The sequence below is a fragment of the Bubalus kerabau genome, chromosome 5 (assembly GCF_029407905.1).
Source record: "Bubalus kerabau isolate K-KA32 ecotype Philippines breed swamp buffalo chromosome 5, PCC_UOA_SB_1v2, whole genome shotgun sequence".
Lineage (NCBI taxonomy): Eukaryota > Metazoa > Chordata > Mammalia > Artiodactyla > Bovidae > Bubalus > Bubalus kerabau.
This window is the reverse complement of record NC_073628.1, coordinates 94,873,029-94,898,908: the sequence shown is the minus strand read 5'-3', so window position 1 is coordinate 94,898,908 and position 25,880 is coordinate 94,873,029. Positions and strand designations below refer to the sequence as shown.

Here is a 25,880-nt window from a genome sequence, read left to right as displayed (position 1 = left end):
GGTTGCCATTCCCTTCTCCAGGGGATCTTCCAGACCCAGGGATCGAACCCGGGACTCCTGCACTGCAGGCAGATTCCTTACTGTCTGAGCTACCAGGGAAACAAATATGTATTGAGTATCTTCCAAATGACAGTTTCAGCTCTAATTACCTAAAAATTTTCCTCAACATTCTCCCCAAAGCTCCTGGTAATTCCAAGGACCAATTAGATCTTTCTTGTTTTCCAATTCCATGAATTAGGATGCACAATTTTTTTTCATCTGTAGCCTCAAACTACCATTGGATAATCTAGTCAAAGATGGATAAACATGCACACACATCCATGAGGCAACACAGCTATAGATTCACTACTCTGAAAAACGTATCCACTGAAAGGCCTTTGCCTTATGATTAAAGTTATTTAGTCAACAAATATTTATTGAGCATCTAATATGTGCTGGCGGAGAAGGCAATGGCACTCCACTCCAATACTCTTGCCTGGAAAATTCCATGGACAGAGGAGCCTGGCGGGCTGCAGTCCATGGGGTCGCTAAGAGTTGGACACAACTGAGCGACTTCACTTTCACTTTTCACTTTCATGCATTGGAGAAGGAAATGGCAACCCACTCCGGTACTATTGCCTGGAGAATCCCAGGGACGGGGGAGCCTGGTGGGCTGCCATCTATGGGGTCACATAGAGTTGGACACGACTGAAGCGACTTAGCAGCAGCAGCAATATGTGCTGGCACTGAGTTAGGTAATCTGGAATAAATACAAAGGCAAACACAACAGAAAAGATCTTGCTTTTGGAATTTTTATTCTAACAGGAAAAAAAAAACCAGATTTTTTAAGTGGTCAAATAAATAACCTAGCCAGATTCCTGGCTAAAAAAAAATGGAGCTCATGTGTATAGAAAGAATCTTCTCAGATGTTTGTCTCTACCAGGAAAATGAGAAACGAAGCCATTACTGATGGAAGAGGAAGGTTAAAGAAAGGTTTGGGTTGTTTTGTGGTTTGATTTGTCTTTTAGTGAAAGGGAATACGTGAGTATATATGTATTACATGCTAGTGGGCATTATTTCATAGACAGCTAGTTTGAAGATCAAAGAAAGAAGAAAATTTTTAAACAGGTAAAGCAGGGAAGAGGAAATGAGTCTAGTGCACAAATAAATGGTCCTCTTCCTCCTCTGTATTGGATGGAAGAAAGAGATCATTCAGATGCAGGTGGGTTTGTGTTTCAGTGGTAGAAGTGAGATTCCATGGTGGGAGGAGGGGATGTGGTTGGTTTACAAGAGGAAAAGACATGATGTAATTGTCTCAAACAGTGAAAAAAAAATGCTCATGAAGAAACTGAAGAAAAAGTGGTGGGCCTTTGAACGCTGATTTGAAATCTCTGATCACTAGTAAAAAGCAGTGGTTCTCAACCAGGAGGGACTTTGTCTCCTCACCCCCAGCCTGGGGACATTTGGCCTCATTCGGTGATATTTTTGGTTATCACACAGGGCGGGAGGGGAATGCTACTGGTATCTAGAGGGTAGCAGGCAGGGATACTGCTAAACATACTAAATGTGCAGGCAGGACAACCCTCACAACAAGAATCAGCCAGCTCAGAATGTCAACAGAACCGAGGTTGGGAAACCCTGACATAAAGTGATGTCATATTTGTGTATAGACCATCTCGCAAAAGTTACAGAAGGAGACAGTGATGCTCCTTGTGAGCAGAGGTGGAGCCACAGGACAGGATGAGAAGAGGACTTACTTTTATCCTATATCTTCATACACCTTTTACAATTTGTACCATGTGTATGTACTACCTATTCAAATCAATCAAAAGACAGAAATAATTCACGGATGGATAAATAATTGATTGGCTGATTTAAGTAGATGATAGATAAAAATAAAATGAAACTAATCAATCAGTTTGAGTTATTTTTCTCCAGCAACATCCAGCTGCTAGGATGCCAGCATAAAGAAAATGAAATTTTTACAAGAGGAAAATAGTGACTGTAACAGAGTATTTTGGAGTTTAGGGTCTTTCCAAGGTACTAATTGTAATGACAGATCATGGAAAAGAGTGAAGATAAAGAAGGAGCTGATAGATAAGCAAGAAAATGATATTATTTATTAATTGAATGTCAAATATGGAAAAATATATATTTTAGGAGAGAAAATGTTGGACCAATTGGGTTGGAATTATAGGAGATTGTGTTGTGAAAATAAGGTGCTGAAATTAAATTTTAACAGAAGTGTTATTTTTAACAGTGACAAAATATAAGGAGAAGTCATGGTAATGAGCATTTGGACAAAATAGGAAAAGGTCATTGTGACTGACCAAGGTGAGAAGGCAAGAAACAGGTGTTTGGATGGATCTCTCAGATTTGTAGCTTCTTCTGGAGAATGAAGTACCTCCCCTTATTAATAATGGCAGATACTATTTTTGACATTCCACTATGTATCAGATACTTTATGTACGTATCACCCCACTTTTGTCCAAAAAAGGTCAAGTGACCTGCATAGTTATTAAGTAGAGGAATGAAGATTCAAATTCAGGTTTTTAGGCCCAAAGTCTATGCCCTTTCCATTGTGCCATGTCTCTGCCACCACGAAAAGACAAACTGTCATCAAATCTATGGGAAATAGGTGAGCTTAACACTGGCAATAATATTGGTAATGGAAACTCTGGGTAGTAGGAGAAAGAAAGGAAAGAGAATATAGTGAGGAGAGGAGAGCCTGGCAAAGATGCAAAGGTCTGCCTCATAACTCTTCTCACACTAGTATATTCTTCTTTAAGTGGGCTTAAGTCATAATGAATGAGGAAGCCATGGAGAAAAGAAATAATAAGGAAAAGATACAAACCTTAGTGATTTCCAAATAGAACACTTATAATGCCTACCTATATTATAAAATATAGTTTTTGTTATGGGTATTCTTTTCATTAAAAATGTACAAAATACATATAAATATGGTTATATTATGGGAAAACAGCATTAATAACTGACAATCAAAGAGCTTTGAGGACTACTAGAGTTGGTTACCAAAAAGCATTCAAAATCTACCATCAAATGCAGCCCATATTCTAACATGCCCTTCCCAGTTTCCACATTCTTTCTACTTATGTAACCCTCTAGTCACATACTCACGCTCACAGTCACACACACACACACACACACACACCCCTACAATTGCACTGGAAATATACATGCTGTATAGGGAGTGTATTGAGTTCCCAAAAGATTTCTTTTGCTTCTCTGTTAACATGACCTGATGGCTCAGACTGTACACCTAGAAATAAAGATGCTGCCAGTGGGACGCTGGCCTTTCAGTCTCTTTAGCTTATCATGCAAGCCTGGTCCTCTTTTCCCATCCCTTATACATTCATGTCACATCCATATACATGAAAGACAGCCTCCCCTGAGGTAGACAGTAGACCCACCCCAAGAGGTGAGTTAAAAGGTGCCATTTTCAATATGTCCAAATGCACTAGGCCACTTAAGACGAGTGTAGTTGCTGACACAAGCAACTGGTAGTCACTTTTCCCTGCCCTTGCATCTCCACATGGCAGCCCAGAGTTTCATGTTCATTGCTCATAGTCCTCCTCCTGTCTGGTTTGTGGACCTTAGGTGAGATAAGGAACTGTAGACCTGCTGCACTCTGTGGTCTCAAGATCCTCTTGGTTCATGTCTTCTCTCATGACCTCAAGTGGACTTCAGAAAACTCTCATTCAAGACAATATTCTCAGGGCCTGTAACAAGGAATCATAATGGAGAGAATCCCAGAGTGCTTTTCTTAGAGTTTATATAAGCCAAAAAATGTCTTAGATTCCTCAAAACTGACCAGAGAGAGTTCAGATACATTGACATATAAATGGTCAGCACTGGTGAGATTGAATACAGCCCCCAGGTAGCTGCTGCGGGCCCACATCTTGCCAGAAGTGCAGTAGTTCATCATCTTCCCCTCCATCAGCACCATGTCCTGGGGGTACCTAAAGTTCCTGGAGTAGACCTTGTGGCTCAGGGGCTGGTTGTTGCAGGACTGACCCCGGAAGTACACTTTGGAATACACAAAATACAGCCCAGTTTCATTGATCACAAGGCTGCCCTTCTTGTACTTCACCCCAGAGACCAGGGCAATTCCATAGGTGTCTTCCCATTCCAAAGGGATGGATCTTGAGTTGAGCTTGCCTGAAATCAAACCAGATAGGAGCTTTTAGCCAGGAATGCTCATGTATCCCACAGACCAAGCTTTCAAGGCAAAACTGTGGACCATTCCTTGAGCAAGTGCTTTTTCCCTAAATGACAGAGAACTGGGTGATGGGTCAGACCTGACCTGTTACTGAACTTCTTCAGCACGTTTATCAAATTGACTCCCTCGATTTTATCATCCGCACAACTGGGACAATAACATATGTTTCTAACCAACTGCAGTGAGAAAAGACTAGGATGATTTTAGCTCTCTGGAACAGAGATTCTATGAACAGAGGTTCAGAACTAGCATCCAAATTGCTAGAGTTTGAGTCTCTTCATGAGAGGAGAAGTCAAATCCAAGGAACTCTGAAGTTCTAAAGTTGGAAAGGACCTTAGGAATCATCTAGTCCAACTCTTCACCTACACGAAAGATTCTTCAGTATGGGAAAAAATCCCCTTTCCTTTGTATCTGCACAGCATGGTGTACATACCTACTTCAAGCAGAGAATGCTGAAAATATTGCTTTCATACCTTTCATGTCTTTCCCTATTAGATTGTAAGCTCCTTGAAGGCAGGTGCCATGTGTGATTCAACTCCACATGCCCCAGGTTTGGCACAAAGCATGTGCTCAAGAAATATCTGTTGATCTAAACTGGATCATTTTACAGCCTCTGCTGACATAGTTTCAGGGACAGCAGCATGCCATTTTCTGTGATATGCATCCACTTTGCAGATATTGGTGGACTTCACACTGACAGTGCCCCCACTGTCTTGCTATCAAATCATGTCACTCCACGGCACGACCACATGTGCCAGGACCCGGCCTCCCTTCTCCTATTTCTGCTCATGGACAGAGTAAAGCTCTCCCAGAAAACCAGGGAAACACATATTGAAATAATTCACTGTTCACCATCTCCCCAGCTCTAACCTCTTGGACCTGTGTCCCAAATTCCCCAAGGGTCCTTGGAGGGAGTGAAGAGAGCGAGCTCCTTATGAGCAGGGATCATGTCATAAGCAGCTCCATTTCTCCTGTTTAGAGCAGGGCCTTGCCCAGAGCCGCCCTTTGTGTGTGTGTGTGTGTGTGTGTGTGTGTGCATGTGTGTGGTGTTGACGTGACTAGAAAGATGTGACTACTCTTGGGTTTCAAATACTGTCACTGGAAAGTATCAGCTCCCTCAGAGCACAGTCACGGAAACCAACCAGCCACTCTGCTTTCTGCCAAAGGCTTTCCCAAGATGGCCCTCCAGATACAGACCTGTTAAATGAGCCGCTTTTTTCAGTTCCTTTTTCTCAGAGGGTGGACTGGGGTGACCTGTATTATAGAGAGATGAAAGATACATGTAAAAATGACATAACTACTCTTTTTTTTTGTGGGACTCTAAACAGGGCATTTAAATAAAAGATATTTTTATAAGCATAAATGGCAACAGTCTAACATACACTAATCATTCAAGTCCAAACTGCAGGACTTACAGCAGCCTATATTTCAGAAACAGAGAGGTAAAAAGGAGTCAAATTAAGATAGACATGCATAAATTATAAATTACAAAACAATATAAAGGTCGGTTTATAAAATCCTGCCATATAAGTTACTGCATTTATAACTCTCAACAATCCTTTGAGGTGGCAATCCTTACAGATGCCAAAATGATCTTGGAAGTTGGGTGACTTGTCCAAGAAGACCCACTAACTCAGTGTCAGAGTGGGACCAACACTCAGGTCTCCTGAGTCCAAATCCCGGGCTCTTGCGTCTCTGGCTCTGCTGCCCTCAGGACTACAGGACAAAGGTTGAAGAAGACTGCTAATGTCCAGGCCACCAGGTCTTCCCCAGTGGCATTCTACAGTTGGCCCCAGATTAATTCCTCTAAGGTCTCAAACACCTCGAATGACTCCTCATTAAACATGTAATTGCACCCAGGTGTTCCCCACCACATGATCTCTGCCCATCTGTCCAGCCTCCTCTGGCTCACTCACCCACACTGGACATTGCCACACAACAGTTCTGAGCACACCCAGCCTCCCTGCCTCTGTGCTTTTGTCCGTGCTATTCTTCCTGCCTGGAATGCCCTCCCAAACTGATCTCTGTGTCAAATTCCTATTGACACTACAAACACCATCTAAAATATCTCTTTTCCTGGAAAACCTTCCCAAGCCTTTCTAATCAAATATGATTTTTCCCTCCACTGAAACCTGGAAGCACTCTGGCTTCACCCTATTTTGTCCATCTGACTCGTCTTTTTTTTTTTAATGGTAACTGTATGACTGGTCTTACTCCTCCAAATAAATGGCAAATTCCTTACTATATGTTTAATCTACCAGAGTAATTACCTCAGTTTCTAACCCAGGGCATGCAATCAGTACATGTTCATTAAATTAAACTGAAAGATTTAAAATAGACAACAGTTCTCAAAATAGATACTATTTCTCTGACTTGAGATATTTCAGGGGAATAGCACTACCATTTGGCTAATGAATTCAGCTAACTTAGACTTTGAAGAAAGTTGCATAGAAGAGTGCTCATCCACAGCAGGCTCCTCACGGTTAGCCTGTAAAACTCCATATGGTGTGCGGATGCTCCCATCAACTGAGACTATGATGTGAGCAGTCATTCCCTCTGTAGCTGCCCAAGACCACACACCATGAGTGAGGTGTTAGCGAACAGGAAAGGCAAAACTGAGTCTCTTCTACATTCCTATACCACAAACCATCTGTGCAGCTATCTGGCATTCAGCCATAAACTGACAGGAAATGGAACAGAGAACCACATGCTGTCTATCTTTATATCCCTCACAGTGTTGGTCTCATAGAAGGTACTCAATAAAAATATCTGCTGGATAAATGCTGGAATAAATAAAGTAGAAATATACCCTACACTTTTGAGGATGACTGTTTCCTGTTCCAGGGTCTTTGCACATGATATTCTCAGTGCTGGACTGCTTTTCCCAGCCTCTCACATCCCCCGGCCCCTCCGCCACACATACACACACCCACATTAACAACACCTCCTTAGAGGGGACTTTCCAGACCATTCTATATTAGGTTGCATTTAGCACAGCTTGAAAGTCTGTTGTCTGTTTTCTTGCTTTTGTTTATCTTCTCTAGCATGCTAAGAGCTCCATGAGAGCAGGCCCCTTGTCTCTCTTGTTCTGCCATCACCCACTAACCCACACCCAGCCTGGCATACAGGAAGCACTCCAAGAACCTTTGTGAATGAATAAAAGATTCAGTGAGTTAACTGTGGAAAAATGACAGTGAACCAAATAAGAAAGTTTAAATAATCTACAGTAGTAAGTACCTCCCAGTTAACCTGTTGGAGTATAAGTCCTTCTAGATGCTTACTAAGAATATGAAAATATGTATATGCATTTAAAGAGGGAATATAAAACTAAATACACTGTTTTGTAACTTGTCTTTTTATCTAACAATATGGACAATCTCTATGACATTAAATGTCCTTCTAGTATACAGCTTTAGTTGCTGCATGTTATGCTCTTGTGTGAATACACTGTAATGTGTTTAACTAATTTCCTATTGAGTGGCATTTAACTTTCTCCTAAATGGTTTATTAGAAATAGTCTTCTAAGAAAGTGGTGAACATCCTTATTATAAATTTTCAGACACATTTTATTTTCTTTAGATAGCTTTAGTGATGAGATTACAAGGTAAATTAACCGTATTAATCCTTTGATACATTTTTCCCAACTGCTCTTTAGAGAAGGTATAGTGGAGAAGGCAGTGGCACCCCACTCCAGTACTCTTGCCTGGAAAATCCCATGGACGGAGGAGCCTGGTAGGCTGCAGTCCATGGGGTCGGTAAGAGTCGGACACGACTGAGCGACTTCACTTTCACTTCTCACGTTCATTCATTGGAGAAGGAAATGGCAACCCACTCCAGTGTTCTTGCCTGGAGAACCCCAGGGACGGGGGAGCCTGGTGGGCTGCCGTCTATGGGGTCACACAGAGTCGGACACGACTGATGTGACTTAGCAGCAGCAGCAATTTACATGCCCACTGACTGTCACTAAGCAGACCCTTTTCACTCACATTTTTTGCCAATTGGGCTTTATTTTTTTAAACTTCACTAATTAGATGGGTCAACCTAGGTATCCCCCTTTTTAAAATTTGCATCTCTTATCTCATTAGTAGAGCTGCTAATTTGATTTCTATGTGATAACACACCAATTTCTGGCCCATCTGGTTTGGCCTAAGGAAGATACTTAATACTTGTTATTGGGACAGGTTGACCTGACTCATCTGCTAACTTGATTTTTAGTCACTAAAAGGACTCTAGAGAGTGTTGAAAGATGAGTAATTTGGTACCCATTTTACCGGCCACATTTCACTGATCTTCAAAGCTATTTTATATTAGAAATCCTCCAGAAGCTTTATTCTTCTAACGAACATTTGTACTCTGCTTGGGTACATCTGGAATTTCTCTTTACAGGTTCATACCCAGAATTAGAAACCAGAGGACCTTACCAATACCTCCTACAAGAGCCTATCTTCTAGGGCAATAGGGTGACTTGGGTTTCTCAGGCACAGCCTGAGAATTTGGAGCAGGCTTCCCTGACTAGATGACCAATGCTATCTTCTCTTTGCAGAGGCATCTTGCCTGTCATCTTTATTTCTCATTCCATGGCCATCAGAGACAGATAGGAGTAGGAGTTTCCCTGTGTCACAGGGCCAGAGCACGTACTGGGAAGAGCTGGAGGTGACAAGGCATCAGGAGCCTGAATTCCTTCTCAGCCCCATTCCAGCCTCTGTGCCCAGAGGTCTTGGGCACATTACTAATCCGTCTGGTGTTTTGTTTCTCTTCTGAAAGGTGAGATGACTGGACTGGATGTTCTCTAAGCTCCTTTCCATCTTAGTTTAATGAGTATTCTAAATCCACAGTTTCCCAAACTATGTCCTGAAACTTTAAGAGGCCGACGTTCAACATTGTGATCTTCCTGTCCTGGATCTCACACAGAGGATTTCCCTTTATTATCAAAAATAGTGCATGATTGTCTCCAAGTGAAGTGGACTACCCTCTGAAAAATGCCTAACGTTTTCCTTCAAGCTTTCCAGCGGCTGCAAAAGAACCACCCTAATGTGGATGACTGCTTGCCCACTCTTTAAAAGCTTAAATATAACCTATTAAAATTTTAAATCAGGTCTGACTCTTAAGTAATCTCTTATAGAGTTTAAATAGGAGAACAAGGATCTTTCCCAGCAACAGCTGTGTCTGCCTGCACCTCCCCTTCTCTCCTGAGGAGCTATAGCCGCCGCCCTGTGCATGGGAATCAGGAGGCCTGAGGGAGGGGGCAGGCCTGGAGCCAGCTCCTTGTGGGGGCAAAGGTCCAGGGTTGTACACGTGTGTTTCTCTTTCCAAATTCAAGCAGAAATTAGTTTTGAATTTTTTTGTGATACTTAACTAAACTAATTTTGAACAGTTAAACTCACTTCATATTTTAGGGCAGTTTCAAGAACCAAAATGACATGAGATTTCGGAATTGGTTAGGATTTCTCTTCCATAGTCTATATGTGCCCAAGAATAAGATGGAATTCAAGGTACTCCTCCAACATGGCTCGGTGCTGAGGACTGTTTTTAGAAACTCAATGTGCAAGCATAAAAAAACTCACCTATTTGCTTCTCCAAAGATGATGCTGTATGCCTTTGGCTAGTGGACTGGCAAAAGAGAAAAGATATATAATAACTATGAAGCTCTTTAAGCAAAGGAAGAACTGTCAAATAAACTAAGCACTGGAAAGGAAATCTAAGCACGCAGAACCTCTCCTAACTCAGACTGTGGCCAAGCAATTGTGCCTGTCCATGCCTCAGTTTTGCGATTTGAAATAGTTCTAATACTTTTAAGCACTTCCAAGGAAATTTAGTTTGTGCATTTGAACAAATTCACTTCTCAGATGCCAAATTCCTTTTCTTTCTTGAATCAAGTATGAGGTAGGTAGTAAAGGTCTTCCTTTCTCAGATGATCAGCCAACTGAGAAAGGAAGAACTGGTAACTGCCAGTCCTAATTTGATCCTGATCCCTCCCAAGATAGAAAATATTCCTTCCACCCATTTGAGCCCCCATTTCTCTGTAGGTGGAATAGGATGGCTAGTGTGATTCATTTCTAAGACAGGAAGAAAGGATTGAGAAGTATGCTGCAAGCCAAGTGTGGTCCATGTGGATTCCTGTTGCCCTCCTCCCCCACTTCAGCAGGGCAGTTTCACCCCATCCCCCACCCCCGCACCTTCAGGGCGCGGCAATCCCCCAGGCAGCTTACCTCTCTGAGTTCAGCCAACTCCTTCTGTAGATGGAAGAGCTGAAATATCCCCAGCCCCAATCCAACCAGGGCCACCAGAACCATGAAAAACATCACAAGGAGACACAGGCCTGTGTTGTGGTCCCTCCTCTTCTTCAGAGGTGGTGGTGGTAGTGGAGGCAGGGGTGGCGGTGGCGGTAGTGTTGGGGGTGGCGGTGGTGGTGGCCTCCTTTGCCCCGGCCTTCCCGGCACTGAGGACGGACAGGGGAAGACTGATCCTGGAGAGGCCCACGGGGAGCTGGCACTGCTGTCCACCCAGAAGATTGGGGGGTATGGGTAATTCAAGGGCTGCTGCATGGCATCCAGTGCCTCAAGCCAGCCCCCAGCCAAGGGTTTTCCTCTTCCTCAGTTGTGTGGAGGCCCAGGTGTCAAAGGCCAGACTCCTGTTTCTGACTGCTCAAGAGAAGGAAGCCGGTTCTCTCTTTATAGAGTTTCCAGAACCAAGGGAAACACCTCTCTTTCGTTCTCTTTCGGCTTCTCAAAGAGACACCCACTCACTCTGCATCTGACCCTGAGAAGCCTCAAGAAGCTCAGAGCAAACCCCCCGGGAAGTTTCCGCCCACAACTTTATGATGAAAGCTTTCAAAACCCCAATCGCTGCTGCCCTGCTCCCTCAAAGCCTGGGAGGGTGGGCTCGTTGTCCTCAGGCCCTGAGAAAGGGGGTAGCATCAGAGCAGCTCTGTGGGCTCCAGCCGTTGTTCAGCTACAAGGAGAGTGGCCTGTGGGGCGAAAGCACCGAGTCACAGCCAGAGGAGTCACTTCTGTGTCTTACATTTGGCAGGAGGGAATCACCCCTTCCTGCCATCCCTCCCCCACACCCAAGTACTGTTTACCCTGACACAGCAAAGCACCATAGTTTACAGGTTACAACATGCCCGCCTACTCTATAATAGATCAGAGATTGCAAACCAGTGGCCCATATGCCTCACAGAGTCCTCAGACTTGCTTTGCTTGTGCCTTACAATGTTGTTTATTTCTATTTACTGTCCTCCTCAAAAAACGGGATAGTCCACTGCAGACATTCATCTCTGTTTTGCTGAACCTACAACTCAGACCAGAAAAGCAATAGGCATTGCGATACTTTAAGTATCACAAGATAAACCAACCACAGATGCCTGGGGCAAAAGATTACTGTTGAGACTCACAGTGGACTGCTGTTATGACTGAATAGTGTTCTTCCAAAGTGTAAGCACCGAATCCCAATCCCCAGTGTAACTGTACTTGGAGATAATGCCTTTAAGGTGTAATTAAGGTTAAATGAGGTAGTCTGAGTGGGACCCTAATCCAACATGATTAATGTCCTTATAAGAAGAGGTAGAGGGCTCCCTTTGTGGTCCAGTGGTTGGGAATCTGCCTTGCAATACAGGGGACACATCTTCCATTCTTGCTCTAGGAAGATCCCACATGCCATGGGGCAACTAAGCCCTAGAGCTGCATCTACTGAACCCACGTGCCCTAGAGCCCATGCTCTACAATGAGAGAAGTCGCGGCAATGAGAAGCCCATGCTTGTCTACAACTAGAGAAAGCCCATGCACGGACAAGGACCCAGCATAGCCAAAAATAAATAAATACTTCTTGAAAAAAGAAGAAGAAGCGGTAGAGACAGAAGGGATGCATGTGTACAGACAAAAGGCCAAGTGAGTACACAGCAAGAAGGTGGTTATCTGTAAACCAAGAAAAGAGGACTCAGGAGAAACCAGACCTACCAACACTTTGATCATGGACTTCTATCACCCAGAACTGAGAAAATAAATTTTTGTTGTGTAGGCCATTCAGAAAAATTGGTCTAGTCCATATATGTTATAGTCATATTGGGTTTTGAAACACTAGAATATTGGGCAGTCTGGAGGCCCTGTCTGCAAACCCAGTCAGCTGGACTTGGGCCACTGCTGCAGCTCTCAAGGACAGGACATGGGTGTGCCAGGCTGCCTGGCTTGCACAGCCTCCACTGTTTCCCATGAACCTCACTGTGAGAAATGGCTTTCCTGGGCCCTTTAGGCATCTCTGTCTGCTACCTCTGTTATGGTTGTCAACATTTGCTGGATTATGGAGAAAGCAAGGGAGTTTCAGAAAAACATCTATTTCTGCTTCATTGACTACCCTAAAGCTTTTGACTGTGTGAATTTCAACAAATTGGAAAATTCTTAAAGAGATGGGAATACCAGACCACCTTACCTGCCTCCTGAGAAACCTGTAGGCAGGTCAAGAAGTAATAGTTAGAACCAGACATGGAACAACTGACTGATTCAAAATTAGGAAAGGAGTATGACAAGGCTGTATATTGTCACCTTATATGCAGAATACATTGTGCAAAATGCCAGGCTGGAGGAATCGTAAGGTGGAATCAAGATTGCCAGGAGAAATATCAATAACCTCAGATATGCAGATGATACCACTCTAATGGAAGAAAGTGAAGAGGAACTAAAGAGCCTCTTGGTGAGGGTGAAAGAGGAGAGTGAAAAAACTGGCTTAAAACTCAACATTCAAAAACTAAGACCATGGCATCCAGTCCCATCACTTCATGACAAATAGAAAGGGAAAAAGTGGAAACAGTGACAGATTTTATTTTCTTGGGCTCCAAAATCACTGCAGACAGTGATTGCAGCCATAAAATTAAAAAACCCTTGCTCCTTTGAAGGAAATCAATGACAAACTTAGACAGCATATTAGAAAGCAGAGATATTATTTTGCCAACAAAGGTCCATATAGTCAAAGATATGGTTTTTCTAGTAGTCATGTACAGATGTGAGAGTTGGGTCATAAAGAAGGCTGAGTTGAAGAATTAATACTTTCAAATTGTGATACTGGAGAAGACTCTTGAGAGTCCCTTGGACTGCAAAGAGATCAAACCAATCAATCCTAAAGGAATCAACCCTGAATATTCATTGGAAGGACTGATGCTGAAGCTCCAATACTTTGGCCACCTGATATGAAGAGTTGGCTGATTAGAAAAGACCTGGATGCTGGGAAAGATGGAAGGCAAAAGGAGAAGAGGACGGTAGAGGATGAGATGGTTAGACAGCATCACTGACTCAGTGGACATGAATTTGAGCAAACTCCAGGAGAGAGTGGAGGACAGAGGAGCCTGGCGTGTTGCAGTCCATGGGGTCACAAAAAGGAAGACCCGACTGAATAACAACAACAAAACAACAAAAGAGATCATTTGACTTAATTTCAATATATAATAATTAAAAGGAGAGAAATAGAAACAATAGAGAAAAATAACAGCATATAATCACCAAACTGGGCTGACCTATATCCAGACTTGAACAGTGCTGGGAAGTCCCTCATTAACAGCAATCTGGAGTCCCAATTGGGAAAGGGTCATGGGTAGTGCGTCCATCCCATGGGTGAGACTCCAAATTGCAGTTTCAAGGGCTCCCACTTATAATCCCAGGTTGCAAACTGATAACCATCATCAATTTGCACTTAAAAATGTAGCTATGGTTTTCGTAACTTTTGAACTGTGTGTTGGAGGAGACTCTTGAGAGCCCCTTGGACACCAAGGAGATCAAACCAGTCCATCGTAAAGGAGATCAGTCCTGAATATTCATTGGAAGGACTGATGCTGAAGCTGAAACTCCAATCTTTTGACCACCTGATGTGAAGAACTGACTCATTTGAAAAGACCCTGATGCTGGGAAAGATTGACGGCAAGAGGAGAAGGGGATGACAGAGGATGAGATAGTTGGATAGCATCACCAATTCAATGGACATGAGTTTGAGCAAACTCCAAGAGTTGGTGATGGACAGGGAGGCCTGGTGGGCTGCAGTCCATGGGGTCGCAAAGAGTCGGACACAACTGAGCGACTGTTTCACCTTGTGCATTTTAGGATTTTCTTGGGCCCCAGGGTAGGTTTTGTTGACCCTCAGGGGCTCGAGAATTCCAAGACCTGCTCCCTTTCTTATCTAAAGTGCTGCCTTACTTGCTGTGCATGCAGGCAGGCATGGAATCCGAGCAGTGTCCAGGCAGGTGAGAAGCCGGTCAGAAGCCTGTTCTGCTTCTGAAGCCTAAACAAGACTTCCTCCATTTTAATTTTCCTAACATGGCACAGTGTTCTCACTCTTTTACAGGCGGGCAGAGTTAACATGCTTTTAAATTCACATATGGGTTTATTCATAGGCAAAAAAAAAAAGGAAAAAAATAGTAAGTTTATAATTAATAATCAAAAAAACATAATTTTAAGAATTCCACCTTATGTACAACCAAAACACAACCCTTAAAGTATCCTGAAGTAATCCTTAAGAGCAGTTGTATAGAATCATATTTTTAAACTATAAAAATTTTCCTGAGAATGGCAAAGATTCAAATCAATGGAAAAAAAACCCCCATATCCTGGATGGGGAGATTAGAAAAATGGTTAGGATTGTGTGCTTCTGATGTGAGACTTCCTGGGTTCAAATCCCAGCTTTTGCACTTGTTAGTTATGTGAGCTGGACAGGTCACTTTCCCTCCTCTGCACCACAGTTTTCTCATCTATAAAAATGGGCGTGATTATAATAATACCTATTTCACAGAGCAATATGGGAATTAACTGAGCCACAGCATTTGATACACTTAAAACAGTCCTCAACATAAAAGTAAGCACTCAATAAATGTTACTGTTCTTGTTGTATTTGTGGGAAAATATAGTGTATCTTCCCACAAATTATCTGACTGTAGACTTAATGTAATTTACCTTCTTTCACTAAGAATAAAAGACAGGGGAGAGAGGAGAGACTGCAGCAGAAACTACAAGTCAATGTCTGACGTCCAGTATCCTGAGAGATGCTACGAGTGAACAGATGCACCAATGGATTTCTGTTTCAGGCTAAGACCATGCTGCTTTTCTTTTTCTTTTTTTTTTTTATTTTATTTTTAAACTTTACATAATTGTATTAGTTTTGCCAAATATCAAAATGAATCCGCCACAGGTATACATGTGTTCCCCATCCTGAACCCTCCTTCCTCCTCCCTCCCCATTCCATCCCTCTGGATCGTCCCAGTGCACCAGCCCCACATGCTGCTTTTCTATCTCAAACTCCCACAGAAAATTCTAGACTTATTCAATAGGAATTATGCTGTAGTTTCACATTTTCCTCTGTCCTGCTTCTTGATTCATTCTGTGGTAGGCACAGTCAGAATCCTAATATCTGCCCCCAAACCCCAATGCCCTCCAACCCTAGAGAGAACTCTGAACTGAAATAGAGACAAAGGGAGCAGTCTTAAACCTGGGTGTCACTCTTTGATAATGCTACCCCAAGCATCACAGGTTGGAAAAGTTCCTAGCAAAATAAACACCCTGACAAACAATGACAGGGGCCTATCATAGTTTGGGGTTCTACCAGAACCTTATGAATTAGCAAAAATAATCTTTTACAAATAGATGTTAACTCTGTGATCACTACAGGGAAAAAATTGTGTATTTGCTCTTGGGAGATGCACTGAATAAATAAATCAAAGAGCCAGCAGGCTGGCAGCTCATCCAAATTGAAGAGTTTCTTTCCTTCTCACCTTCCCCCTCCTACCTGCATCTCTGATTCTGGAACCAGGGTTTGTTGAAGATGGATGGAGCAGAAAGACTCAGAGTTGGTGATTTCTTTCAGCAGGTAGGATTGCCAGTCAGAGAGATTTAAAGAGATGTGCATGAGTTCATCTTTGTTTTTCTCCACATGTGAATCAGTTTTCTTAACATAATCCATCTTTTCTCCCAGTGGATCACAGTATATTTATCATATATGAAGTCTGTACCTAGAGTTGGGTCTTTTTCTGGGCTCTTATCTTTGTCTCGTTGATTTCTTTCTCTATTCCAGTACTAGTGTCACACAGTTTTCAAAATTATAGCTTTATAAAATGTCTTGAGGCTAGTATGGCAAAATTTTCCCTCTTTGATCCTCTTTTTCAAAAAAAACTTGAGTATATTTTATCTGTCCTATATCTATTCAGTTCAGTTAGTTCAGTTCATTCACTCAGTTGTGTCCGACTCTTTGTGACCCCATGAATTGCAGCACGCCAGGCCTCCCTGTCCATCACCAACTCATGTTCACTCAAACTCACGTCCATCGAGTCAGTGTTGCCATCCAGCCATCTCATCCTCCGTTGTCCCCTTCTCCTCCTGCCCCCAATCCCTCCCAGCATCAGAGTCTTTTCCAATGAATCAACTCTTCGCATGAGGTGGCCAAAGTACTGGAGTTTCAGCTTTAGCATCAGTCCTTCCAAAGAACACCCAGGACTGATCTCCTTTAGAATGGACTGGTTGGATCTCCTTGCAGTCCAAGGGACTCCCAAGAATCTTCAACACTACAGTTCAAAAGCATCAATTCTTCGGCACTCAGCTTTCTTCACAGTCCAACTCTCACATCTATGCATGACTACTGGAAAAACCATAGCCTTGACTAGACAGACCTTTGTTGGCAAAGTAATGTCTCTGCTTTAGAAAAGAAAACTAGCATGGTCTTAAAATGTTCTACTGGACTCTTTTTACTGTAATTGCACAAATTTAGGCGAAGCGTTTTCTTTACGATGTTTTTGCCCTATCGACAGCTTTTCATCTGTCCTTTATGGCTTTCAAAATTTTTCTCCAGGACGGTCTTATCCATTCTTTCTTAGATTAATTGCTTGATATTTTGTAATTTTGTTGTGATAATATACATCATTTTCTGGGGTATTTTTAGATTCTGTGGTAAGCAACCTCTACATAACCCCAATGATCCTCCACCTCCTGGCATTCACACTTTTTCATAAATCCCTCCCATTACATGTGGACTGGACCTGCTGACCCACTTCAAATAGAATAAAGCACAAGTGTTGGGATAGCACTTCCAAGATTAAGTCATTAAAAGACTGTAGCTTCTGCATTGCACATGGCTGACTTCTCATTGTATCCTCATAGGGTGGAAAGAGGAAGCAAGATTTCCTCTGGCTCTCATTAGGGCACTAATCCCCTTCATGGGCTTCCCTGGTGGCTCAGACAATAAAGAATCCACCTGCAATGCGGGAGACCTGGGTTTGATCCCTAGGTTGTAAAGATCCCCTAGAGGAGGATACAGCAACCCACTCCATTATTCATGTCTGGAGAATCCCCATGGACAGATAAGCCTGGTGGGCTATAGTCCAGTCAGTCAGTCAGTTCAGTCACTCAGTTGTGTACGACTCTTTGTGACCCAATGGACTATAGCACGCCAGATTCCCTGTCCATCATCAACTCCCAGAGCTAACTCAAACTCATGTCCATTGAGTCAGTGATGCCATCCAACCATCTCATCCTCTGTCATCCCCTTCTCCTCCTGCCTTAATATTTCCTAGCATCAGAGTCTTTTCCAAGGAGTCAGTTCTTCACATCAGGTGGCCAAAGTATTGGAGCTTCAGCTTCAGCATCAGTCCTTCCATTGAATATCCAGGACTCATTTCCTTTAGGATTGACTGGTTGGATCTCAGTGAAGTCCAAGAGACTCTCAAGAGTCTTCTTCAACACCACAGTTCAAAAGCATCAATTCTTCAGTGCTCAGCTTTCTTTATAGTCCAACTCTCACATCCATACATGACCATTGGAAAAACCCTAGCTTTGACTAGACAGACCTTTGTTGGCAAAGTAATGTCTCTGCTTTTTGATATGCTGTCTAGGTTGGTCATAGCTTTTCTTCCAAGGAGTAAGCATCTTTTAATTTCATGGCTGCAGTCACCAACTGCAGTGATTTTGGAGCCCCCTAAAATGCAGTCTGTCACTGTTTCCATTGTTTCCCCATCTATTTGCCATGAAGTGATGGGACCAGATGCCATGATCTTCGTTTTTTGAATGTTGAGTTTTAAGCCAACTTTTTCACTCTCCTCTTTCACTTTCATCAAGAGGCTCTTTAGTTCTTTGCTTTCTTCCATAAGGGTGGTGTCATCTGCATATCTGAGGTATTAATATTTCTCCAGCTCTCTTGATTACAGCTTGTGCTTCATCTAGCCTGGCATTTCGCATGATGTCCTCTGCAAATAAGTTAAATAATAAGGGTGAAAATATACAGCCATGACACACTCCTTTCCCAATTTGGAACCAGTCTGTTGTTCCACGTCCAGTTCTAACTGTTGCTTCCTGACCTGCATACAGATTTCACAGGAAGCAGGTCTGGTCGTCTGGTATTCCCATCTCTTTAAGAATTTTCCACAGTTTGTTGTGATCCACACAGTTAAAGGCTTTGGCATGGTCAATAAAGCAGAAGTAGATGTTTTTCTGGAACTCTCTTGCTTTTTCCATGATCCAATGGATGTTGGCAATTTGATCTCTGGTTCCTCTGCCTTTTCTAAATCCAGGTTGAACATCTGGAAGTTCACAGTTCACGTACTGTTGAAGCCTGGCTTGGAGAATTTTGAGCATTACTTTGCTAGTGTGTGAGATGAATGCAATTGTGTGGTAGTTTGAACATTCTTTGGCATTGTCTTCCTTTGGGATTGGAATGAAAACTGACCTTTTCCAGTCCTGTGGCCACTGCTGAGTTTTCCAAATTTGCTGGCATATTGAGTGCAGCACTTTCACAGCATCATCTTTTAGGATTTGAAATAGCTCATCTGGAATTCCATCACCTTACTAGCTTTGTTCGTAGTCATTCATAGTTGCAAATGACTCTAACTGATTTAAATAAATGCTCTTCATTCTGTAATAATTTAGACTCTTGTAAACTTATGGAACTCTCTTTATTTCCGATAGTGTGCCTATAGACTCCTGGGGTTTTCTTTCCTATTAACATAACATTATTAGTGGATAAAATGGTAAATTCTAATCTCCCTTTCTAATTCTATGCCTCATTCTTTTACTTTTCTTTTTGGATTGTCCCAAACCTCAAGAACTATATAAAACAGTAATTTTTATTATGGGTATCTAGCTCTTATCCCTAATCACAGAGAGACTGTTCTAAAGTTTCTCATAATAAGTATGATGTTTTTCTAAGGTTTTGTTTTTAATATATAACTCTGTCAATAAAGTTTCCTACTATATCATCAGAATCTCATCAGCAAACAGATGGAACAGAAATTAGCATAGCTTGAGAAGGGCTTAGCAAAAAGGACAACCATATAAGTAAGATGTAGGGAAATCAAAAAGAAAACAGTATACTCTTTTATCAATAGAAGGAACAGGGTTGTTATGACCACTAGTTAAGAAGAATGATAAGTTATTGGAACCTAAGAAGGGCAGACTTGTATGGAGAAGACAGCCTAATAGGACTTGTGACTTCAAGTCAAGAATTGCAGCCAGTCCAAGGTGTACTTGGAGAATAAATATCTGTCCTACTACACAAGCTTCCCTTGTGGCTCAGCTGGTAAAGAATCCTCCTGCAATGCAGAAGACCTGGGTTTGATCCCTGGGTTGGGAAGATCCCCTGGAGAAGGGAAAGGCTACCCAATCCAGTATTCTGGCCTGGAGAATTCCATGGACTATACAGTCCATGGGGTCGCAGAGAGTCGGATACAACTGAGTGACTTTCACTTCACTTCCACAATAGGATAGATTCTTCTCTTCTGCTGGGGCTTCCCATTAGGCAAATTCAATCAGAAGCCAGAGGGCAAGGAAGTCCATTGAAGTAGTCCACATAAGGTAAATTCACAGAAGAGAGAGTGAACTATAGTCCCATTCCCTACCATCACCTTCGTCATGTTCCTGAGGCCTAGAGTTTTAATTCTGGGTTGTGAGGGATCCTTACAGTTCCTTTGTACTAGTATTTAAATGGTAATTTGGCTGGATATACATTTCAAAATCTAACTTTTTTCCCCCCAAAGATTTGCAAGTAAGATTTCTTTCAAAATTTTTATCTACTTTCTTGATGCTTTGAAGTTTTCAGATATCTTCCAGCTCAGTAATACATCCAATACATTCTTCAGCTATATCTGTTCTAAAATTTAACAAATTCATTAAGATTTTTGTTTCAACTATAACATTTTTTTCAAATCCAATATTTCCCACCAGTTCTTCTTTGAATTGTTTTCCTTGATTAATGTTGTCGGTATTTTACCTTCATATTTTTGGAAGGTATTTCTTATGCTTATTTTAAATTTATTTTCTATGGTCTGTTAATTTTCTTTGCCTGGTATAACTTGTTTGGTGGTGTCTTTCTTTTACAGCACTGTGTTCCTCATATGTCTGATCACTTTTCCTTGCGAGCTTACACATTCCTGCGAGTTTCAGTTCTCATGGAGCATAATATGAAGCATGTGTGTGGGAGCTAGAGGGAGGGAAGAGGTGGAGGTGGCTAAAGCCTAGGAATCCAGGAGTAATTTATGCCCTTCCTAGGGAGCTTAGGGAGTTGGCAGTGCATCCCTCCTTAGGAGGAAGAGCCTCTGGCATTATAATCTGGGGTAAATCATCCCCTGTTTGCCACCTACCTTGCCAAAGAAAATCTACCGAGGGTCTGCCTGACATTGCTCTTTTTTTTAAGAGATTTTCTTCCTCAGCTGGAGTCATTTATCTATACCTGCTATTGACTCCTCCTCCCCACCTCAGCCAGATTCCAGCACTATATTGATATTTCCCCCAGTGCTTCTGGGCATCCAATGCTGTTTATCTGCCTCAAAATGACAACCAAGCAAGATAGGAAAGAGAAACACACAGACTCATAAAGCTCTGGCCTGGCCCATCTCCGTGTGGCATCTGACCCTCTTCTCCCCTGAGCTGCTGTAAACGTACATGCACATGTACACTGAGATGCAGCCACCCCTTCTTCTCCCCTCAAGAGCTTCTCAGGTTGATGTTAGTTTCTCAGGCCCATCAAGACACTGCCTGTTTCTTGGAGTTATTTCAAGGGTTAGAGTCAGAAACACATGTTCGTAAGTCATCTTGTCAGCTCTGCTATATTCTTTACATCCATTGCCTCTAGTGTTATTGTGAGGATTAATTAAATGAGTTGATTCACATGAGGCATTTAGGAGAGTGTCTGGAATACAGCACATGTTTTACAACTGTTAGCAGTAATTATTATTTGTCATCATCATCATTAATATGCAGAATAAGTCTATGAAAATGAGTATATTATCTCATTATTATTATCTCATATTATATTATCTCATTATCTCTAATTATTCAGAATAATTAGATTATTAGATTAGATTAGATTAGATTCAGAGAAGAAAAGTAAACCTGGCAAGAGGTTGAGCCAGGCTTCAGTCACATTTAAGTCTATTTGATCTGCAAAGAGTGTGTTTTTTCTATTCTTTTTATCGGTGGCCCTTTTCTACTCCCACTTCACAATCTGATTGGCTCAGGAAAATCTGTAAGATATTGAAGGCTTTTTAACTCACTTCAAGAGGTGGATGACCACAACTTTCTCTATGCTTCAATTTGATCTCTTGTCTCTAAGATAAAGGTAACTTTGATGTTCTTTTCTAGTATAAAAAACTGAATTGGAGGATAAGCGATCAAGCACAACTCTTGTTTCTCCAGGTCACAGCAACTTGAATGGGGACAATCTGGAGACGTGGATGTCAGCAGCAATGGGGCCAAAATTATCCTTCATCCCTGCCACTCCATGCAACAGTATCATTGGATGTCGAGACTATTCTCATTTTTTCCCTGTCTTTTGTGTATCAATTGGAGTCTGGACAGAAAAACAGAAGCCACCTCAAGTATGCAAAGTGGGGAAAGGATTAATACAGGAGTTAAAGATTGGGCAAACAAAAGTCAGCAAGAACAACTTTAGGAAACTTTGAAGTTCAGACTCATGCTACAACCAGTGGTTTCAGCTTCCAACAACACTGATATTGGTGATTCTTAGGTGAACAGCAGAAAGCTGTAGGAAAAACCCAGACCACTTCTGCTGTCCCCAAACACTTTTCAGTAACTACTGTGACAACCAGTGGCTTCTCCTCTATTACTTTCCAAATCTCATGGAATTCCTTCTCATTGGTGGAATCCAACTGGACTCTCACTTGCAATGGAGTGGAAGAATTGTCATTTCTCAGCTTTGTGCTCCTGGGAATGGGGAAGAGGATAGAGACAGGGGTAGTACTGAGTATTAACAAATTACACGTGGTACACTGTGTCTGTTTTGTTCAACATCACTGAGTAAAAACTCAACATATGTTGACTGAATTAATAATTCCAAGAGGGTCCCAGGTCATGAACAGGACTATTTAGTGGGAATTAAGATTCTATTGCAGCCTCATTCAGTGATGTTACGTGCTCCATAGCCTGATAATACACGTGCTATCAGTCTGTCATTGACTTATTATGGAATCATGACAACATTGTATTTCTTCATCTTCCACTGAGGTGGGTCATGTCACTTCTTCAGTTGTCACTGATGAAAGTGTAAATCTGATCATGTAAGTCTGCTTCTTAAAAGTAACACTTCAGTGGCTGCCCATTGCCTTTAGAATAAAATCTGAACACTTTATCATGACTTCCAAGACCCTGCATTATCTGGGCTCTTCCCAGCTCTCCAGCTTAACCGTTTCTACTCCCTTCCTCTCTCACCACACACAGGCCACATTGGCCTTTCAGTTCATCAAATGGGGCAAATTCTTCCTTGCCTCAGGATCTATGCCTAAGATGGTGCCTAGAAAGCTCTTTGCCCCAGCTCTGCCCCACTTTTATTTGACCAGGTGCTAGAACCCTTCAATGCTAAACTACATATCACTTTCTCAAAGAGGTCTTCACTTGTCACTTCATCTAAAGGAGATAATTCCAGTTAGTGTTCTCTCTCTGGGATTTTTTTCCCCCTCTTCTGGTACTTATCACTATTCGATAGGAGGTATAAAATCACATTGCATTCAATTGTACACCCAGCCCAGCACAGTGCCTGGCAACTAATATGCACTCAATAAATAAATGCTGAAATTCTTTACAGGCTCCTCATAAAGTGATTTTACAGAATGCTCAAATTATGTTTCACTTTCTAAATTTCCCATCAGCTTTTGGCTTTTAAACCTGAGACAAGCCAAAAGACATTTGAGAGGAACAGACTTACTACCAAAGGCACCTGTTACCATTAATAATCCAACTGGATCCCAAGCACTCATTGGTCTTTCCTGCCTCCAGATGACCTCCTTTCCACCCAAAGTATGTCCCAAGAAGCCAGGGAGAGACTCCATCATCTCTCTTGTTCAAAGGTTTTAATACCATTTCATTGTATTACTATTTCTCTCAGGAGGTTCATCTTGTTCTCCTGCAGTTAGAACCCTGGTGGCTGACCTTGACATGGTAAGTTAGGTATGCCTCTGCTCACTGACCATATTTTCCTCTCAGTCTCTGTATGCAAACACAGAAATACATAGTATACAACTGGGAACAGTGTTGGAGGTCATACATTGGTTCCCTAAATCTTATCAGTGACCAATTGCTTTAATTTCTCAAAGACAAATGAATAAATATTCCAAGCCAAGAATAGTGCCTGGTATTAGAGGCACTCAATAAATGTATGCTGATTATATGAATATAGATGAAGAAACTGACACTTAAATAGATTAAGGGACTTGCCTGAAGTCACACAGCCTGTTGGTATTGAGCCAAAATTCTAATCCAAAAAGGACACAATGTAAGAGGGATTGTGAAACAAGACTGCTCTATGAGCAGTGCTCCCAAGTATATAGGGCTGAGAACCCACTGCCTATAGGCCAGTAGGAGACAGGATAGGACAATATCTATTAAGACTGAAAATGTCTGAAGAAATAATAAAGATCAGAGCAGAAATAAATGAAATAGAGACCAAAAAAACAATAGAAAGATTAATTAAACTAAGAGTTGGTTCTTTGAAAAGGTAAACAAAAATTTACAAACCTTTATCCAGACATCAAGAAGAGGGCCCAAATCAATAAAACCAGGGGGGGAAAAGGAGAAGTTACAGCCAATACCACAGAAATGCAAAGGATCATAAGAGATTACCAGAAACAATTGAACACCAAAAAAATGGACACTTTCCCAAGATAGAACCAGAAAGAAATAGAAAATATGAACAGATCAACTACCAGTAATAAAACTGAATTAGGAATTAAAAAAAAAACTGGATGACTTCACAGGTTAAATTTACCAAATGTTTAGAGAAGAGTTAATGCCTATTCTTCTCAAACTATTCCAAGAACTTGGAGAGGAAGGAAAGCTTCTTAACTCATTCTATGAGGGGCCAGAATCATCCTAATACCAAAACTAGACAAAGATATCACATAAAAAAGAAAATTACAGGCCAATATCACTGATAAACATGATGCCAAAATCCTCAACAAAATACTAACAAACCAAATTCAACAATACATTAAAAGGATCTTACACCATGATCAAGTGGGTTTAATATCAGGGATGCAAGGATGGTTCAGTATCCACAAACCAATCAGTGTGATATACCACATTAACATATTAAAGAATAAAAATCATATGATCATCTCAATAAATGCATAAAAGGTTTTTTATTAGATTTAACATCTATTTATGATAAAAAAAAAATCTCTCACAAAGTAGCTACAGAGAGAATATACCTGAATATAATAAAGGCCATGTATGACCAGCCTACAGCCAAAATTATACTCAACAGTGAAAAGCTGAGAATATTTCATTTAAGATCAGGAACAAGACAAGGATGCCCACACTCACCATTTGTATTCAACATACTGTTGGAAGTCCTAGCCACAGCACTCAGACAATAAAAAGAAATGAAAGGAACCCAAATGGAAGAGGAAGAAGTAAAACTGTTACTGTTTGCAGATGGCATGATACTATACACAGAAAATCCTAAAGATACCACACACAAAAAAAATACTAGAACTCATCAATGAATTCAGTAAAGTTGCAGAGTATAAAATTAATATACAGATGTCTGCCACACTTCTATTTCCTAACAAGAAACTATCAAAAAAGAAATTAAGAAAACAATCCCATTTACAACCACTGCAAAAGAATAAAAATAAGTCTAACTAAGGCAGTAAAAGAATGGTACTCCGAAAACTGTAAGACACTGTTGAAAGAGATTGAAGGCAGCACAAACAGATGAAAAGATAGCCCATGCTCATAAATTGGAAGAATTAATATGATTAAAAAGAGCATACTACCCAATGTAATCTACAGACTCAATGCAATCCCCAGCAAAATATCAATGGCATTTTTCACTAGAAGAAATAATTCTAAAATTTGTATGGAAACACAAAAGATCCCAAATAGTCAAAACAATCTTAAGAAAGAAAAGTAGAACTAGAAGTATTATGCTCCCTGATTTCAAACTATACTTCAAAGTTAGAGTAATCAAAACGGTATGGTCCTGCACAAAAACAGACACATAATTCAGTGGGAAAAAAGATATCCTAGAAGTGAATCCTGGTGGCTCAGATGGTAAAAGTGTCTGCTTACAATGCGGGAGACCCGGGTTTGATCCCTGTGTTGGGAAGATCCCCTGGAGAAGGAAATGGCACCCCACTCCAGTACTCTTGCCTGGAAAATCCCATGGACAGAGGAGCCTGGTAGGCTACAGTCCA

General features: G+C 41.5%; 1 protein-coding gene across 9 annotated transcripts in view; it reads right to left on the bottom strand.

The window, feature by feature from the left end:
• Positions 1–893: 893 nt before the first annotated feature.
• Positions 894–25,880, bottom strand: part of FASLG (Fas ligand) — a 47,866-nt gene continuing 22,879 nt past the window's right edge. For 6 of the 9 annotated variants that reach the window (XM_055582257.1, XM_055582254.1, XM_055582260.1 and 3 more), the window contains 4 exons: positions 10,429–10,658; positions 9,784–9,829; positions 5,417–5,473; positions 894–4,158 (listed from right to left, as the gene is read on the bottom strand). In XM_055582257.1, coding sequence (XP_055438232.1) covers positions 3,764–4,158; positions 5,417–5,473; positions 9,784–9,829; positions 10,429–10,658 — 728 coding nt within the window. In that variant the 3' untranslated portion in view covers positions 894–3,763. Of the gene's footprint in view, positions 4,159–5,416; positions 5,474–9,783; positions 9,830–10,428; positions 11,187–25,880 lie in introns of all 9 variants that reach the window. The other 3 variants (XM_055582255.1, XM_055582261.1, XM_055582262.1) reach the window with 3 other exon arrangements.